The 20,203-nt window shown below is 31.9% G+C and overlaps 2 protein-coding genes across 2 annotated transcripts; both read left to right on the plus strand.

Moving 5' to 3' along the window:
* The first annotated feature begins 45 nt into the window (after positions 1-45).
* On the plus strand, positions 46-6,458 carry LOC145315769 (meiotic nuclear division protein 1 homolog). The gene is made up of 8 exons (XM_080155850.1): positions 46-202; positions 551-649; positions 1,403-1,497; positions 2,333-2,424; positions 3,404-3,491; positions 4,197-4,298; positions 4,721-5,112; positions 6,326-6,458. Exons 1-7 carry the CDS (start codon positions 112-114, stop codon positions 4,775-4,777), a joined length of 624 nt encoding a protein of 207 aa, XP_080011976.1. The 5' UTR covers positions 46-111; the 3' UTR covers positions 4,778-5,112; positions 6,326-6,458.
* A 3,151-nt stretch (positions 6,459-9,609) lies between these two features.
* On the plus strand, positions 9,610-16,875 carry LOC145315770 (uncharacterized). Its single transcript, XM_080155851.1, has 7 exons — positions 9,610-9,671; positions 11,517-11,648; positions 12,465-12,587; positions 13,047-13,146; positions 14,301-14,452; positions 14,959-15,017; positions 16,285-16,875. Exons 1-7 carry the CDS (start codon positions 9,636-9,638, stop codon positions 16,379-16,381), a joined length of 699 nt encoding a protein of 232 aa, XP_080011977.1. The 5' UTR covers positions 9,610-9,635; the 3' UTR covers positions 16,382-16,875.
* The last annotated feature ends 3,328 nt before the right edge of the window (positions 16,876-20,203 follow it).

Consider the following 20,203-nt stretch of genomic DNA (forward strand, 5'->3'; position numbering starts at 1 on the left):
AAAAGCACATATTGCTTAAATTATAACTTAACTACTGATTGAGTAGAAAGATAACTCAATTTAAAAAGGAGAATATTTTCAGATTTAAAACTATCAATTATAGTCAAAACCATGTCTAAAAAGAAAGGATTGAGTTTTGAGGATAAGAGAAAGAAAATGATGGAGCTATTTTTTGAATCCAAGGATATCTATCTTTTAAAAGGTAATATTTCATGCTATTTTCATTATTAATCAACTTCAAATCCTTGTTCTTGTAGAAAATATTTATTGAATACATATTGAGCCCTAAACGATGTTCCATTTTCTTTTAAAAAAACGTTCCGCCAAATTGATGTATCATTGCATGTCTACATGTTGATGTTGCTCTATCAAAACAGTCACTTCTTCAATCCAGAGCGATGGTAACAAACAACTGAATCATTCGAAATTTTTTTCGAGATTTCATGTTTTTGGGGACAACTTTAGTATTTATTAATACACCCCGCCAAAATCAGCTGGTCATAGCTGCGAATATCTATTAATACTTTAATGTTGACTCAATGTTCAATAGATTTGGAGCGTTTGGCCCCTAAGTTGAAGGGTATAACAAGCATGAGTGTGAAGGAGGTGGTCACCAGTCTTGTAGATGATGGTATGGTCGACACTGATAAGGAACATTATTAATCACATCTGCAGTTTCTATTTTCTTTGACCGACACTTTTTTTCAGACACTAGAACAAAATATAATTTGCCATTTTGGTAGGCAAAAATTACAAAAATGAATGGTAACAAGCAAATTTCTAGGAACACGTTTTTGAAAATGTAACAAAATATAGCATTTTTGTTTTACCATCCCATCCTTGCAAATAGTTTAAATAATGTTTAAATATAATCTTTAGTAAAACTATTTTCCTCATAAAAACGTAATAGGTAAACACTAAACAGTAATCATTAGAAAGACCAAACGTAGTGTTTTATTTGGCAGCTTATTTTGTAATTTTTCAATGTAATCTATAATACAAAGTAGAAGGATGTCTGTCCGTCCCTTAAGATCACGGTAACCACTGAACCGATTGGATTCTACTCTTCAGGGAATATACCTAATGGTCCTGTGGTGGTTTTAGGCTATTTTCTTCGGGGGTAGGACAACCCAACCCCCACAAAAAATAAAAAAAATTCCCCATTTTTTTTTGATGATGGCAGATGATACCACACCACATGTACTACATTTTTTTAATTACCTCTTGGGGCAAAGCCCCTAGAAGCTAGGGGCGAAGCAGCTAGTTATATTTCATTAAATAGAACATGTATAATTTTATGGAACCATAGTTTTATTTAATCAAAATGACATGGACGGATCGATTCTAGATTTAAAAACACTTCGCTTTTTATAAATGTGATGATAATTTTGTTGTAACAACCAGATTGGAACAAGTGTATACTTCTGGGCATTCCCAAGTAAAGCAGCGGCCAACAGGAAAAGAAAACAGGACTCGCTTAATGATAATATAGCAAATGTAAGTTTTTATTTTATTTTTTTAAAAATCTTCAGCAGCATAATCGATTATTTGCATTATTTTTGGTAATCCATTTTCCTAAAAGTAAAGGTTTATCTAATTAAATTTTAAGTAGGTCCGCTACTCTATAACTGGGGTCTTTCCGTCTGTCTGCACCAAAAATTAGTGTATGTGTGTCATGGTACAATTGTGTGTGTAGTGTGTAAGTATTTTAACCAGGCGATTCGCTTTCTAGAAATTATTTGTTTTGGTCGTTTTTAGGTTGGAGCATAATTTAAGTTTGAGTTCGAGGAAAGAAATATAATTTCAATGTCTATATTAGTGAAAAGAAGTCCTATGATCTTATCTTCATATAAAGATATTTTTATTACTCTTTTCTCTCATAAACCTTAATACACTCAAACCCTATAAAATTGTCGGGATTTAACTGAAAGGGAAATTAAAACCTAATTTTTAACTTCAATCGGGGATATTTTACTTTCCATCTCTATGAAAAAAAAATCATGACCCTGCTTTGAAGATAGGGATATAATTTCTGATTACGTAAAATACTGTCATTGGGATGGAATTAATAATATTTCATTCAATTATTTATTCAAGTTTTTACTATAATTTTGTGATAGTCGTCTATGAATCGTTAAGGTCTTTTTATCTTTTAATTCTATAATGTTTCATATCGATATATTGTTTACGAAAGGGGTAGGAAACATATAACCTAACCTGAGCTTAAATAATAAACAGCAAACGAATTACGCAAATTTATCCATGAGTTAAAAAACATCTTTGTGTATTGTTTATTTACAATATACGTGTTTTATATATCTTCGCGTTTAAGGTGGAAAAGAAGCTGAAAAGTACTATAGAAGCTATGAAAACAGCTTCTGAAGGTCGAGAAGAGTCGGATGAAAGAGAAACTCTCCTTCAAAGGTAAGTGACTGATAATGGGGGGAGGGGGGGGGGGGGTAATGCAACCATCTCGTAATCAATGATTAAATCGCCGTTTGTTGCCTATTTTCAGGGAAAATTCATCATTAATTACGTAGGAATAAACTTTTTTAACATATAAGTGCTATTTAATCATTGATTACGAGATGGTTGCATTAAAAACCCCCCTCCTTTTGTTTTTGTTTTTGTTTTTGGAGAATTTGGGTAAAAACATAAAGAGCAGATTAAAAATATTGATTGAAAAGTTTGATCACTACTAATTTGAACCAATCAATCAAGATTTAAGGAAATTTCTGAAAGTATATAATCCAACCGCGGATGAGATTGAAAACTCTGGGTATCTGTAGACTGTACATATAAGGGGGGGGGGGGGTTAATGCAACCATCTCGCAATCCATGTGTAAATGGCACCTAGAATTCGAATTTCGATCTAAAATTTTACATGAGTAATCCTTGGTAGGTCTATTTTCCCTAAATCGAACAAAAAGTTGAAAAAGTAACGGCTAACGGCTCAGCCGTTTAGCCGTTTTTTTTTTTTGGCTATTTTTAGGGCAAATCTGTCATAAATTACGTAGAAATCAACATTTTAAAACATATTTTTGCTTTAAATCATGTGAAATGATACAAAAAATATTTTTTTTAGATTTCTTGTACCAGCAACTACCGGCTAGAATCGTTTGAAAACGTTTTGGAGCAGCAAAAAGTATTATGTGGAGATAGGTTTCGTGATTTATTTCCATAGAAAAAAGCCAAAAATGGCTAAACGGCTGGGCTGCCAGCAGTAAGCCGTTACTTTTCCAACTTTATGTTCGATTTAGGGAAAATAGATCTACCAAGAATTACTCATGCAAAATTTCATTACAGTCCTATGGTACCTTCTCTCTGCTCTTGGACTTAATTCTTTGGAAAACCTGCTGGTACAAAATGAAATAATCACTGAAGAGAAAACTTTTTATTGTAGGTTGGCAGAGGCTGAACAGAAGCATGAAGAATTGAAGAAGGCATTACAACAGTACGCAGATAATGATCCAACTGTATTAAAGGCAAAGGTAAAGTTTTTAAAAATTTTTATGCGTCATTTGTGTGTTTTCTCATCCTGAAACTGATTGAAGTTTTTATCTACAGATTTTCGGGTATTTTAAGATAGTGTTAAAATATTTAAAGAGAAATTCTAGCCTTTTAAATAAAAACTTGAGTTCCCCTCAACTTGATTTTGGTTTTTATCTACCTACATTTTTTATATTTAGATATTGATCTTAACTGAAATAATGGAAAAATAAGTAAAGCCGATTTTAGATCAATCTATCATTCTAGTCATTTTATACATTCTATTATATAAGTATTATATTAGACCGCAAGCTAGTGGTAAAATACATTGAACTGTATGTAACTAGATTTCAAAGAAGCGGTACCTTGTTGTTAGATTTAAACATATTCAGAATTTTAGGCGTTTTTTAAATTGCCTTGTTAAGCGCAGAATTCTCACAACTCCTTCCCCCCCCCCTTCCTTTATTTTTGAAAAGAATTAAAATATGGAAAAATAAGGAAGTAAAGAGGAGTGGTTAGGTTATATTGGGTACTGGGTAGCCCCGAAGGGGGCCCCCGCTAAAAAAATCAATCCATTTCCATCTTCTCAATTTTCAATAAAAAAATCTTGTCGAGAATTGAAAGTGGAATGGATTCAGTTCTCGACAGTCACTATTTAGGAAAGCGACATTCCTGCCTTATGATATTGATGCTTTGCTTTATATCAGGCACTGGAAGCAAAGAAGGCTCTGGAGTCAGCAAACAGGTGGACGGATAATATCTTCAATCTTCAGGAGTGGATCAAAAAGAAGTTTCCCTCGATTGGACTGGTAAGTCTTCATAACATTTATTGTAGCTTTGGTAAACATTCAATAAGTTTTCCAGTGTGCCTTTGAAACCGATTAATGTCTGTTGGATTGAACTGGTTTTAAGCCCAAAAATCATGTATCGCATCATAGACACTTTTCTACGAATAGTAAAAAAATAATGATTCTTATTAATTTTTCTATCCGCCGAAGACTGTTTATTATACGATGAAATAAAAAATATTATTTGTTATACAAGTACTCAGCATTTATCACTATGGCGATAATGAGTTTATATGCTGTTTAATCCATTACAATTTGGATTGTTCAGTTTAAGAGGGATTATTTTGTATTATTGTTCGTTGCACTACAATTATGCTTTAAATTGAATATCGTCCAATATTTTTTGTCTAACGTTTTCATCAATAATGCCTTTTTTACTTTAGGAGACTTTTAACAAACAGTTTGAGATTCCTGAAGATCTGGATTATATTGAAACATAGAAAAACAAGAACTCTGGTAAATGGACTTCAGTTTTCTTCAAGACAACCTTTGCCATATAGAGGCTTCTTTGTGCCTATGTTGACTGACTTTTTGGATTAAAATGATTTGATATTGTAAATTTTAAATAGCTCAAAGTGTATTTCATATTTTCCTATGTATGTAAAAAATATATAAAATCAACAAATTTTTTTTAAAGAGGACATGACTGTTTAGATTACCGTAAACCAAAATAAGCTAAATTAAAACTTTCTTGGGTTATGATATCAAACTAGTCATGTCTGCTTCATAATAGCAAGAAAAAAACATAAAGGGGACTATAAACGAAGGAGACCAAGTAATTTTAAGCACCTTCCAGTATTAAACCTTAGTATTTTTTTAGTGATTATACTAGGTTTATGTTTAATTGGCAATCCGAATCCGGAATCCATTTTTTAATAGCGGATTTAATGGCCGCTGTAGGGTCTGGAAATAGAAGAAAAGCTACTGTGAAAATATGAAAAAACGCAGCTTTAGATTCTGCCCTGTACCCGGTAAAATTGAATCCCTTATTATTTTTAAAAAGCCTTTTAAATATTGCTAGAATCCGGATCCGGAATCCGTCAAAAATAAGAATCCGAAATCCACGGAGAATCCTTTTTTTTGACGGATTCTTGTAAGAATCCAAACCCGGTCCAAAAATTAGACGGATTGCCATCCCTAAATATAGTTATATTGACTGAAAAAAATACGTTTCGCCACAGTTTTGATAAAAAAAACTTTGACATGTTAAGCACTTTTTGGCGCGATATCGTCAAATGTTTTGCTAAGTTTCAAGGACATAATAAAATAAGACGGCCAAAAGATCATCAAATGTAAATTGCAAAAGTACATTAATTAAATTGTTTACAATATAACAAGTCACCACCCCTTTTTCTTAATAAATATTTTCATCGAAACATACTTTTGTATCAAAGCTATTGAAAGAACAGTTTAAACTGAACAAAACATTTGATGAAATTTAATCAAATAATGCTTAGAATTGTGAAGGGTTTTTCATATAAAACCATGGCGAAACTTAATTTTTTTAGTTTATATAACTACTAGCGGCTACGCCCCTAGAGGCCTCTAGGGGGCACTTGAGGAGGAGAGAGTCGAATTTAATAATTCAATTTCTTATATTAGATTTTCAAAGAAAAAGTAAAAAAAAATTTTGGGGGGGGGCAAAAAAAAAATTTTTTTTTTGGGGGGGGGGCCTGCCCCCCCTTCATTTTTAATTTTAGTTAATTTTCCTTTTTTGGGTGGGGGGGATTTTTCATTTTTTTGGGGGTTGGGGGTGTCCCACCCCCCAAGAAAATAGTTATAAACCTTCCCGGGACCTATGAGAAGCTACCCTGTTAAGGAGAACCCGATCGGTTCAGCGGTTAGCGAGATCCTTCGGTACAAACATACAAACACACAAACATCCTGTTACTTTATTATAAGGATATTATCCTTGAACCTATTATATTCACCAAAAATTTACTCGGATTCACTGCTGGAAGGTGCTTAAAATCACTTTTCGTGCATAGTCCCCTTTGAAGAATTGAAAAAGACTGAAAATTGTGAACTTTTCACTCTATCTGAACTTAAACAAATTACGCTTAATAAACCTGTGATGTGCTATGTAAAATATTTGATGAATAATAAATCCCTAAGTGTTCATTTTTCTATTTTGTAATGTATAGTATTTTGATCATATATGTTTCTTTGGATATATTATTTTATTTATTTATTATTTGTATTCTTTTAATTGTCAACTGATGTAAAACATTATACTCATCTTAGCAGCGTTGCGGAGCCGTTTGATTTTAGTTTAAAAGTTAAATTTTTGATAAAAATGGACTTGAAAAGCTTAAAAGGGGCATTTGCATACGACCCAACAGAGTTACTATATTATAATTATTAAAAAATCTCTTGTTTTAGCTAACCCGGATTCGGAGCCGTTTCTTAACGAAAATTACGGCTCTAGCAAAATATGGTGGCTCCGGCCCCGGCTCCACAACACTGCATCTTAGCCTATCTTTTGAAGATTATTAGTAAAATGCGATTAATTTGGATTGAAGGTCTAATTTAAGAGTCATTGGGGGCTAGGGAATCCGTAACTTTGTACTAAAGTCTTCTATTTGTCAGCTAGTAGGGATTAATAATTCGAGTCTCGGTCAAAACTGAGCTCTAAAGTACACATTCAGACGCAGAAATGAATCCTGTAGCTGCTATGTCAGGCAAATGACGATAATAATAAGAATAAGGGAATCTATGACAATACAAAGCTATAGCGCTGTATTATTTTTGGGGGGTTGGGTGGTATAGGGATCCATTCCCTCTTTAATAGAGTCCAAATCCGAATATAAAATATACGTTCTTTAAACAGATAATGAATTAATCCGAATTCGAAATTTCTTGGGCTTGAATTTGTTCAAACATTCGATTGTTTTACTCAATTTTGGACTAAAAGTAAGTCCCCCTTACTACGCATAAATATTCTCCTTATAAAATACATAGGTAAAGATAAATGAGATATGTTGTCAAATCTTTTTTTTTTCAAATAGTTTATTATATTTTCACAAACATTCGTTTTTCAAAAGAGATTCTGTATTCATATACATTTAGTTTTACTTGCAAGGTTTCCTAAAAGAACTTATCAAAATAAACACATAAAAATTATTACTTGCAAAAAAATTAATATTTTAATTGTTCATTTTCCTTTAAAGCTTAAATCCTTTAACAAAGATGTAAGTGGAGTATAAAATTAGGGGGTTTCTGTCTATCAAATTATAGAGTTCTAATGTTTCCCCTAAAACATAGGGGGTCATAGTTCTAGGGGGTCTTGAAAAGGTTTCATATTACATCTTGAGACAAATTATAAAAGCAAAGCTTTTCTGTAATCATGGCACTAACGTTCGTTACGGATGGCTCTTGCAGCTAATTTAGTCATGTTTGAATTATTCCATTGCTAAACTTGACATGGTGATTACTGTAATAGTCAGGTATGAAAACTTAGCAGCTCTTCAATAGATACCAGTCCGTAGGTCCATTTAGAGCATTTTGATTATTTAATTGTTTTGACAACAAATATTTATACAATACAAATTTATATTGTGCTTACTAAGATCTAACACTACAATTGTTAATGTTCTTTCATCCTACTGTCGGATTTTAGAGCTTAGCTTTTTTTGGACGTTGTCGTTCTTGTTATTTTATTGCTTAGTAACATAGTTATCACATGTAAGTCAGACTGTCACTGTCAGTCAGACTCAGTCATTCTACTAACTTAGTAAAGAAAAGTTGTCGATTCGATGTTATGTGTTTGTTGTTGTTAATTAAATTCGAATTATTGTTCGTAATACCAACTAATCGGAGTGAATATAAGTTCTGATATTCCTAAGAAGTGTCGCGAAGTAATACGCTGTAGCAGAAAAGTTAAATATTTTTTCCTTGTCTTAGTTTCATATACTGAAGTAACAGGAAGTCTGTCTGTATGTTACTTATTCATGTCTGCTAAGATCTCGTAAACGCCTGATCGATCGTTTCACAAATTTAGGGGGTTGGATATGATTTGCCCAGAGAGGGTTTTAGGCTAATGCGACACCAACTTCACTAGATAATATCATTCACATCCGAAAAGTTTTTTTTCTTATTATAATTGAAGGAATAACGTTGTTGAGAAACCACCCCCAATCTATTAAAGTTATATGGAAGTTATAACTTTAGTTTTTAAAACTCATAATGGAGATATATTTACTGTTAAACCTTCTTGTATTTCAAAAGTGAAATAAAGAAGGGGAAGGATTAATTAATTATTTTTCTCTTTGCATAGGGGTCTCACATTACTATGGGAGAACTTATAAGGATATTAGTCAAAGTGTCGTAATGTGGGGGTTTGTTTTCGGAGCTTAGTAAAACTTTTCACATTAAAATTTGACCTCCACCCAACCCTTGGTTGACATTAAAATATCCATAATAAAATAATTTTATTATATAATGTAGTAGGTTGAAAGTTTTAATTGATATTAAAGTTAATATTTCTCCATTTTAAGTATGTCGCGTAATGGTTTAAGGCTGTTTAATTATAAAAATTAGAATCTAGGATTTATATTTAAACTTTCCTTCCTTTTTTAATACAGAGCCTCTAGTCACTAAGGGCAAAGCAGTATTTATTTTATATTTTAAAAAGCACTGCTATTATACAGTTAGGTTTATCCTTGCGTTGATTATTGTTAGTTCTTATGGTAGCTTATGAATCGGCCTACAACCGTTTTTTAATTAATATTCTGATTCTTGAAAGCACGGTCACTCTTGATTTGTCAGTGTTCATTTCTCCGATTGCACGTTATAATTTTTTGTATGGAATAAAAAAATTTGTATCGGCCATTATCGAAGAATGTTGGGTAAATTAAGGTTCCTTCAGCTTTATCATAAGAAAGGACCAAAGGAAAGTTTGAAGGACCAAATTATTGGGCTTATTTTATTCTTTCGGTACATCATGGCAATGAATATTGTTAAGTTAAGTTATGATCTATTTTTTACACTGAAAGAAAGGTAAAGTTAGTTAAAATACTAAAAGTTATATTTAATAATAAAAAATCAGCGTATTTTCTGTTGTTACGACGCGACGAAGTTTATAAAGAAACTTGTCATGGACAACGAAAAGGAAATAATTTGGCTCCGAAACTGAATGATATCCGCTGGACTTGAACCGGTTCTCAGCCACACTGGAAAATAAAGTATAGCATATCATTACGGACAATTTTCCAGTTTTGTTAAACAGGACCTTTGGGGTCAACAAAACTTGTTGTTTATCTTATAATTTATTTGCAGATCAAAGAAATCGAGAAAAAAATGTGCTTGAGATATAAACTGAAAACGAAACTGAAGGTAAAAAAAATATTTTAGGAGAATAAGTTAAAGGGGTAGTTGCACGTATTGCATTGGATCTACTGCAGTTCACGGTAAAATATTGCTGGTAACAAATATTGCTGAAAATCTATGAATTTTAAAGGCTGCTAGCGGCCAAACGGCTGAACGTACAGATCATTCCCGCACACCATTTTAAGCGGTATAAGAAGGCCTACAATTAATCTGGAATAGCCAAGATCCAATGATGCACAGGAAAGCTTCACTGAAGAAAAAAACGCGTAAAATAGGACTTTTTCGTGCATTTCTCTGCACTGCGAGATAATTATGCATTATTAATTTATGGCTATTCCATATTATTTGTAGGCCTTCTTATTCCGCTTAAAACAGTGTACGGGCATGATCTGTACGTTCAGCCGATTAGCAGCTAGCAGTCTTTTAAATTCATAGATTATTAGCAATATTCGTTACCAGCAATATTTTACCGTGAACTGCAGTAGATCGAATGCATTTAAACAAGGATTTATTAAATTGTACCTATATTTTTTCCTGTTAAGTAGTTTAAACAACATTTATAGAACATATATTTGAAAGAATTTCAATTTTCTACATTGTAGTTATTAAAATATCAAGACTTGAAAATCGTATTCTTTAGATAAACTGCGAACCAAAAAAATAGGCAAATCCGAATTTTCAGAATGGCAGCTTCATTATTCATTTGGAACGAATTTACTGTAAATATAATATGTAGATGCATCTTTTTGTTACAAGTTTCCACCGTTGATTTTTTATTAATCAGCACCAATGAAGCACAATATCTCAAAAACAGCATTTTGGGTAGGATAACTGGTGAACCAAAAAGATATGCAAATTTAAAACAAATCAATAGAAAAACTATTTTTTTGCACTTTTCTTTTGTTTTAAAGATTGATTCTGATAAATTAACTATTTTTTAAGGGGTTTATGCTTTAATTATTATGAAATGTAGTATAAGGTAGAAATTAATGAATTTTTAAAATAAGAAATATTAGAAAAAAAGTATTTAAACCCCTATCACTTTAGAGGTCAGCTGCTGACCTCCAGTTTAATGGAATTAGCCTAATACATGTTAAAGATAAAAATTACCCTGAAAAGTATACAAAAATGCTTTTTCAATATATAAGTTGTCATCATGGTCATGCACTTTGATAACATTTGGCTTACCATTACTCCCCATAGGAGCATCTTAAAGGCAATCATCCTCAAAATCAAGATTTTAAAATGGATTTTTTGAACACATTAAAAATCATTTTTGTATACTTTTGGAAGTGAATATTATTTTTAATATGTATTTAGCTTCATCCATAAGACTGGAGGTCAGCAACTGTCCTCTAAAGTGATAGGGGTCGAATTTCTTTTTTTCTAATATTTCTTATTTTAAAAAATCATTATTTTCTACTTTATACTACATTTCATATTTACAAATGCATAAATCCCTTAAAAAATTGTTAATTTATCAGAATCAATCTTTAAATGAATATTAAAGCTGCTAATCTGCAAATTCAGATTTGCCTATTTTCTAAGTTCGCAGTTTAGAAAGGTAGACTAACAGATCTACATTATAGATGTACAGAAAACTACTTCCCCCCCCCTCCTCTTTTCCAAGGACCTTTTTCGTCTGCTAGTAAATTGTTTTCTGTTTCTTGGCTGTGTTGATATTTCCGAAACTAATGGTTTATTCTCAAAGACTCAATTGAGAGTCGGCACAAGGTCCTTGGGATTATTTAACCCCTTCCCCCTCTAGTGTTTTACTTTAATGGTAAACTAAATACAATTAAAGCTAGATTAGATTTGTAACAATAAACTTAACCTACCTCGATTTTTAAGGAAATTGTTAGAGCCGACCCACGTTCCAAGAAGTATTTCTTAAAGGAACATTTCAAGAGGGAGAAGAACGATGAAGTTATCTGTGATCATGTGGTTGTCAATCTTAAATGTCCGATTTCCGCAAGAAAAATGGTAATTTTTACTTTTGTCTTTATGCTTAAACCTGCAATGGGCACGCCTCTAGAGGCCTCAAAAACTAAAACAAAGAGGGTGTTTTTTTTTGCATGTGCGATTTTTCTTAGGAGTATGGATTGTAACCTGTCCAGGGCATACAAAAATCTTCTCTGTAAAGTAGAATCCACTACAGATAGACATCCTATTACTTTTATTTAGGGTTATCTGATAATTGTCGAACTCTTTATATTTTGAGTTCTTAGAATTTTTTTTGTGAGATTAAGGAAGTGGAAGGTTAAAAGCTTTAGGATGTTAAAATTACACTTTCAATCAAAAAATTAAATTAAAACATGTCCATCTAAGCTGTAAACCAAAGATAAATCCAGATAAGATCTAAGTTAAATTCTCATTTTATGCCTTTTAGCAATTACTGAGCCTATGAGCATGAGTAAGTATTGTAGGAATAATTTTATAGATATTAATAAAAGCAAGGATGACAACAGCCTTTATTAAAAAGCTCTTATATTTATAAACAATTTGACAAAGTAAAAAAAAATTGACAGGTAGTAAAAAAGTAGATGCCCACTAATCATGGGATCATTTGCATTCAAGCAAACGGTTAAACTGTTATTTTTGCGTCACTATCTGATAATTGGGGGTAATATTTATGGCAAATGAAATTCTTAAACTAAAGTGAAAATTCTGTCTATCCTTCCCAAAACGGACAAGACAATGCCAACACATATTGTCTAGACCGGATAATTTGTAATTTCATTTCTTTATCAGTATTGTTTTTTGAAGACAAAACATATTGCTATTTCAACTTATTTTCAGGAAATACCAATAAGAACTCGCAACTGCGAGCACGTGCAGTCATTTGGGCTGGAGACCCTTGTCCGAGTTGCCAGCACGGAAACCATTTTCAATTTGACCTCCAACCACTGTAGCGCCATCCAGGTATTCATATTTTTATTGAAGATTAAGTCAAATTTATGTTTTAATTTAATGGAAGCGAAAATTTTGCTATTCGTCGAAGTTTTGGAACTTAGCAAAAAAAAATTGTTACAATAAGATAAAAATATGCTTTTGTTTTTGAAAATACCAATAGGTATTCAGATGTTCTAAATGCTTTATTTACAGACTAGCGGCTGCGCCCCTAGCATCTAGGCGCTCTATATTCGAGGATATGAAAGGACAGAAAAATAGCCTAAAACCATACCAAGACTTTAACAAAATAAAACAGCATAAAACCATTTAGGACCTATAAATAGCTTCAATGTAAAGGAGAATCATATCGTTTAAGCGGTTAGTGAGATCCTTGGCTTCACACAAAAAAAAGCTCACTACTAAATATAATTTCAATTCCAGATTATACAAGGTATGATATAGTTTATGTATTTATTTTTTTTATTTTAGTGCCCGGTATGTAAAAAATCTGGATTAATTGTACAAGATAATTTTACGAAAAAATTACTGGATGAGTCGCCCTCAACCCTGGTATATCTTGATATAAAGGGTAAGCATTACAACAAATCATTGGTCTCGGATAAAAAGATAAAACCACTACTCTACAATACAAGGGGGTTCTTCCTTAATTGTTAGGGGGATGGTAAATAAAATTTGGATCAAAATACGAAGTAAGTTATCTATTTGTTATGTTTGCTGGCTCGAAACAGCTAACCACAAGACCTGAATTTGTACAACTTTAGAATCAGCAGAACGAGACTTAATAAGGGGGGGGGGGGGTTCTGACACATTTGCGTAAACGGTGAGTATAGGCTTTATCTGTGGACTGAGAGGATAGGTTATTAGGGATAAAATCATTCTTATATTATAAATTTCCCCCAGTTTTAAGATTTTTTGGATAGGCCTCCAGGTTCCGGAGCTCCAGGCCTCCAGGTGGTCTCTGTACAGGTAAAAATAAAAAAAAATAAAAAAATTTTAAAGTTAAAAATCAACTTATACCTAAAACAAAATATGCATATTTTTTCTTCAAATATGTGTATAATATAAAAAAGATGCATAAAAAAGATGGCCTGTAACTTTAAAAAAAAAATTTTTTTTTCCAATTTTACCTGTACAGAGACTACCTGGAGGCCTATCCAAAAAATTCTAAATCTGGGGGAAATTTATCATATAAGAATGATTTTATCCCTAATAACCTATCCTCTCAGTCCAAAGATAAAGCCTATACTCACCGTTTACGCAAATGTGTCAGAACTCCCCCCCCCCCCCCCCCCCACGATGCACATATTTCAAATTATTTGGCTAATCCTGACTTTGTTTGAAAGGTTTTGCTGGTACTAATAGTGGCGTCATATATTTCTTGCTCCCGTTAAAGTTAAATGTTACCAAAAATTACTAAATGTAATAAGTATAGGTATAGAATAACTTGATTCAAGTATTCTTAAGTATAAAAAAATTGCTATATGTAATAGCTATTTTTCGCATCGTACTTTAGACAGCTTTCCGTGGATGGTGAGATAATTTTGTCGGTCCCGAGGGGCCGAGGTCACGGGCCAACGAAACTGGGACTAATGTATAAGAACTTAATCAAGTTTTCCTGGAAATTATTTACCAGGAGTATCATTTATTTATGAGATCTAATTTGACAGACAAAATCTTTAAAAAATAGATTAAACTTTACTTCAAGCCTTATTTGTTGTTTAGGTGACATCACATACGGACCAGAAGTTAAAGATGAGCCTATCGAGGTTATTACCATAGAGGATGATGAAGAGGAGGGCAAGGAAAACATGATCAAGGAGAACCACCAAGGAGAGAGGAAGACCATGAAACGAAAGCACAATGACTATCACCAGGTAGAAAAAGAAGTTTTCATTTCTTTCTTTGTCATTTTAACGTGGATTCTTCTTTCCAATCTTCCTACGTCGTCCTTCAAAATAATTAGAGATGAAAATTGGGCTTGTTGGTCTACTTTTGTAAAACATCAAAAGGAACCAGGGTTGTACTGTGTGCATTTTTTTCGATAACGGGCCGCCCAATTACCCAAAAGGGTTTTGGGCACCAAAAAAAATTGCTCGCCCCCCCCCTCCCCCTCTTTTACCCCCTCCCATTTTTCAACCCCCCCCCCCCCCTAAAACGGATGGTGCTCAAATCTGCCCAAAAGGGACAACTCTGAAAGGAACCTTAATCTGACGGATAGTAGGGTTGTTGTTTAGTGTTCATTGAAAATTACATGTTAAATATTCCTCCTGTATAAAAAGTGTTTTTTATTTTGTTCCTACTCTTAATTGATTTAGATTTAGATATGCAGTTGAACTTTTAAGAGTTATTATTAATTTTCTGAAATTTAATTATTATTTAGACTAAAAGAATTAAATCTCATCACTGGAATCCTTTCACCTCCGGCAGTAACAAGCAAAGGTATATATGCCAGATCTCATAATTTGCAACATCATTTGGAATTGCAGTTTTTAAACGCGAAGCTTTTCTATAATTAGGGTCGGTTCATCCGTCCGTAACGCTTAGCTCTTTTCGTTAATTAAGACATGTTAGAATTGTTCTATCGTTTTTAAACTTTGCTTGATTATTTCTATAATAGTTAGGTAAGATTAAGAAAGCGTAGCAACTCTATACTCGTTACCATAGTGTTCGTACGTCCATTTGAACATGCTGATTTTTTACCTTTTTTGAATACTGATTCCTATTACAGTAGCTCAGGATATAAGCAAGGCATCTCGTAAATCAAGTCCAAAAAACCTAATAATGTCCTTAAACATATTTTATATACAAATTTAATTACAATTTTGTTTAGATTTTGTTCATCTATATTCTGCATATTCAGTTCTGACACTTTACAAGTGTTAATGTTCGTTTGAGCTAACGTTTTAGAACGTAACTTTTATGGATGTTGTCATCCTTGTTTAAAATTATCTTACTGCATTTTGTTAGCGTTCTAGCTTATTAAAATTTTGCGGCTACGCCCCTAGAGTCCTCAGGGGGAACTTTAAGGAACCGGGGGAGGGGAGGTAGTCGGCCCATCACATTTTTTAAAAACTTATAAACAAAAAAATCTATTAAGATTTTAAATTGAATTTTGTTGAATTTATTGGTATGTATGCATATTCATAAAAAAAAGTGATCACCTTCCTTGGGACATTACATACATGATCAACTACTTAGTAGTCTTTTGAGTTGCACCTTGGTAAAGACAAGTACGAAAACATTATAGAAATTTGACTTCATAGCAGGCTTCCTTCTTATTATTCTTCTTTATTAACTTCCATTAATATTCGTCATCAATATAAAATCATCTTTTGATCATCAAATTGGGAAAAGATAGATGGCGTTTTCATGAGAGGATTCTTTTTGTTTTACTTTTCAAAAATACCCTAGAATCTCCTGAGAATCAAAAAAAAGTTCCAATAAAATTGTAAGACATTCACATTATCTTGCCGGACACTAACACATCCAGTTACTTTTGTTTATAGTACTAGCGGCTACGCCCCGGCCCTAGTCTCTAGAGGAAAGAAGTTGTCAGGACAATAACCTAAAACCACCATAAGACATGTATAAAGCCTCTATGAAAGGTACATTGCATTCTGACCAGCATTTTTTGAGATGTTTAGATTTCGACGAAAAAAAACTTACTACTTTATTTTATAGTATATAACAACTGAAATTATTTTAGGTCCTATGAGAAGAGGCACAATTCTGACTCGCGCGGCTACTCCTACTCATACCGAAGACAATGCCATAGGGCTCAGGATTACTGGGACCAATACTAAACATTCAAATAAATAACAATGCTTTACTCAAAGTCAGTATCCGTATCATTTTTGTACTTTATGTATCACATTTATATATAGTATGTCTTGTTCCAAGCTCAAAGAATGATTATGTTAAATATAAAAGATCTCAATATATGTTAACTTACCATATAGAGCTTAATTTGAATAATCTTGTACCCTACTTACCTAGTGCCATAGGGTCCAATTCTTATTTTTGTGTTATCTTGCATAGAGAAACCTTCTTTTGGAAACAGTACCAATGCATTAAGTAAAGTTAATTAAAATTGTATCCTTTTGAAATAACCTTGACAAATCAATGTAAAAAGGATGTAATTGTACAATGACATCTTTAATAATTTATGGTTTGTAGTATTTGTTGAATGTTCTTTCGATACAATTTCTTTTCATTTATCAATGGTAGTCACACATTTATATTCTTCTGTTATTAAAATTAATCTGCTATGTCTTTAAATTTTCCATTGTTCAAATGGTTGATCAGTGCCGTTTTTCTAAGTAGTACCCGGTAATATACGTGATTTTTGAAGGGTGGCGCAATTTCATATATAAATTTTCGCGGCAAAATATTATTTATCTCATTAAAAGCGATTCTTGCAAGATTTTTTAATTCGCAACGATTATAAAGATGCATTTTTCTCAACCCGCAAAATCTGAGATCTAAAATTAACGCTGCTTTTCAAATATTGCGTATGACCGCGTACTACTTTAAGAAAAGGCATTTTTTACCCATCATTAAAGGAAAAGAAAACTATTTATACATAGATTACGAAAAACAAAGTAAGTACTATTATAAAAATCTTAGAAAGCTTAAAATTTTTATAACAAACCATTTTTCCTTGATATTTCCCTGTGTTAAAGTGTCTTATTTTTATTTGAAAAGCGTTTGATGCAAGTAAATTGATAAAAACTTAACAAATCACTGTCGATTTCTGTTTTTAAATAGCCAAAAATAAGATATTCTTTTAATTGGATTTCTTAATTGTTAATAGGGAGATATGTATGAATTTTTTTAGCTATCTAGAAACATTTAATTATTGATGTTCTCTTCAACTTTTTAAATGTCAACGTTGTAAAAATAATGAATAAAAAAGAATTATTGTAGGCTCTATCTTGAAAAGTAATATTCATTTGGATTTAAAAGTTCACCTAAATGTTCTTAAGTGTTTTTAGACACGAAATATTTTACAAACTTTCAAATAATAATCATAACTTTTATGTATTCCATATGCTTTTTTGATTTCTTAAAATTATGAGATTCTTGTCTTATAATTATTGGGAAGTTCTTTTTGTATGTAGCACAATCTCAGTTTTGTTGCCCTTATATTTTTGATCTCTGATCTTTTGTGCAATTCATATTTTACAATTATTTAGATTTCAATGAAAACTTAATCTACCAGTAATAGTCGTATTCTTTCATATTATACGGAAAAGTTTTTTGGGAGCTTTTCATTTTTTAGTGTTGAAATATCAATGAATTAAAATTATTTTGATCGAAAAACAATTTGTTTCATTAATGTTTAAAGCACAAAATTAAAGTAGTAAACTTATATTTAAAAGAGTTTAAGTTTAGTTTTTAGATACTTCTGTACCTATAAAAGGCTTTTTTAGTTAATATTAATAAAAGCCCTTGTTTTAAGTGTCATTTTCCCTTTATTTATGTATGTAAAAAATGTTTTTTACCCTCGCATTTAAGTCATCGTATTATCAAAAACAACACAGCTATACAAAAATATTTTATATTTCTTTCAATTCTATGTGCATTAAAGAATTTAATATTTTTAAATGTAAACCATGTTTTTTTTTCTAGCATTTACGTTATCATAAATCATACAAGCTGTTTAAAAAAGAGTTTATGTTTCTTTAAATTGAAAATGTAAAGTTTTTGGCAGTCTTGATTCTTTTTTGTATTATTTATTAGTCGTTCTCCAGTTGTTTGTGATTAATGTTCTTGCAGAAAATCCTTTAGAAGATTTTTTTTATATTTTTGTTTATTTCTCGTACATAAGATAAGGCTCGGCTGCTGCTTGTTTATAAAGTGATACTAAAATGCAGTTAAGGTCTGCGGCTGTCGAGCTCTGATATTAATATATGTCACAACATTGCTTAAACTAATTATAACCTGTCCATGCAATGTAGATCTGGAGGAGTTTTTCTCATGTATTTTTGATAATTATTATTGTTATATTTTGTACCGTGTAAATTCTCTTAAAATAAAGTAAATTCTAGTTCTAAAAACGAGTTTTTAAAAATATTTTAGGCACATCGCAGCAAAGGTATTCTTACAACTAGGGTATGTATGTAAGATTGTTCTAAATAAATTTTATTTGGTCTACAGTCATTGTCGCTTAATAATACTCAATCCCTTAAATAATGTTATTCTTGCATTAACGCCAAAGAGTATTCTTATATAAAAGTAACAGGATGTCCACCTGTCTGTGTGACTGTTTGTTCAGCGAAGGATCTACAAACCGCTCAAATATACAAAACCTCTATATTGATTCCCTGTATAGGTGCTGTGAAGGTTAATAACAACTATTTCCATATTCATCTCCCCCTTAAAGAGAAATCGCAACAGTAAAACAAAATGTTTTACCTTTTCTTTAAAGAACCAAAATTGAGCCTGTTCAGTGCCGACTTTGCGTACTGGCTAGTTGATAACTTTTCACTAGTAGTCTATAAAATATTACATTTACTGAACATGTCCTAATATTTTCGCATGATGAAGTAGTCACACTTTTAGTGTTATACATTACAAGTGACCACGGAAACGTAAACCAAAACTATGTAATTTGCAAGGATGTTGTGTTCTTGTTCATATCATTACTGATGCATGCTAGTCTTTATTAACATTTATCTGTCCTTGTCTAATATTATGAGGTTAGCTTTTATAACTGTTGTCATCTTTGTTTATCTTTGGTTTTTTAACTTGGACACGAATTTCTCGGATGATTTTTTCGTGAGGGTTTCCAGTGTCAATGAGGATTCATTATATAACTTGGACTGCCGTTATGCTCCAAAGAACACAAAATTATGTTTAAAAACAAAGCTTCGTCCATTTTCTATCCTATTATATAAAGTAGTAAGCGTTTTTTGTCTGTTATGAAGGATCTCGCTAACCGGTGAACCGTTATAGTTCTCCTTTACTGTAAAGCTTCTTATAGGTCCTGGCAAGGTTTTAAACTATTTTTTGGGAGTGTGTCTTCACCCCCGTCCCCCTTAAAAATATTTTTTTTTACTCTCTTTGAAACTCAAATTTAAAATGGGATGAGATAGACTTTCTCCCCTCCTACTAGTGCCCCTAGAGGCTTCTAGGGGCGTAGCCCCTAGTTATTTTTATAAAAAAGAAAATCTAATCTATAATTCACTTTGTACGTGAGTCATCCCGTGAATAATTTGTGCTTTATGCAATACTTCTTATATGTATTATACGAATAAAAACACAAATTTGACGCTTTTTGAAACTTTTGATTCTAAAAAAATTACACTAAACATTACAAAAATATCAACTTTCTAAGAAGAAAACAAATTTAAGTATGGTACTGTACAAACTTACACTTTTTCAACTACTGCGAATCCTTACTAATTATTAGATTATTTCCCTACTGATTTTCGTGGTTAAAAAATGAAAATATCTATCAAATAAAAGAAATCCACGAAAAAGTTACTTAAAAATTGACTGCTTATCCTAACTAGGTAATCAACATTTGAAAAAAATCTTAAATACACATACATATTCACAATGAAATTCCATTAATTTTTCTTAAATTCAAATACTTCAAATAATGTTATTTGTGGCTTGAC

This window comes from Acartia tonsa, chromosome 4 (assembly GCF_053477335.1).
Source record: "Acartia tonsa isolate MP-2025a chromosome 4, ASM5347733v1, whole genome shotgun sequence".
In the NCBI taxonomy this organism is placed as follows: domain Eukaryota; kingdom Metazoa; phylum Arthropoda; class Copepoda; order Calanoida; family Acartiidae; genus Acartia; species Acartia tonsa.

Excerpts from the sequence above, each read along its gene's own strand:
- LOC145315769 (XM_080155850.1), top strand. The coding sequence starts at position 112 with ATGTCTAAAAAGAAAGGATTGAGTTTTGAGGATAAGAGAAAGAAAATG. Across the intron at positions 203-550 it reads GGATATCTATCTTTTAAAAG|ATTTGGAGCGTTTGGCCCCT; the intron begins GTAATATTTCAT and ends AATGTTCAATAG. Across the intron at positions 2,425-3,403 it reads AGAGAAACTCTCCTTCAAAG|GTTGGCAGAGGCTGAACAGA; the intron begins GTAAGTGACTGA and ends TTTTTATTGTAG.
- LOC145315770 (XM_080155851.1), top strand. The coding sequence starts at position 9,636 with ATGTGCTTGAGATATAAACTGAAAACGAAACTGAAG. Across the intron at positions 11,649-12,464 it reads CGATTTCCGCAAGAAAAATG|GAAATACCAATAAGAACTCG; the intron begins GTAATTTTTACT and ends ACTTATTTTCAG. Across the intron at positions 14,453-14,958 it reads AGCACAATGACTATCACCAG|ACTAAAAGAATTAAATCTCA; the intron begins GTAGAAAAAGAA and ends ATTATTATTTAG.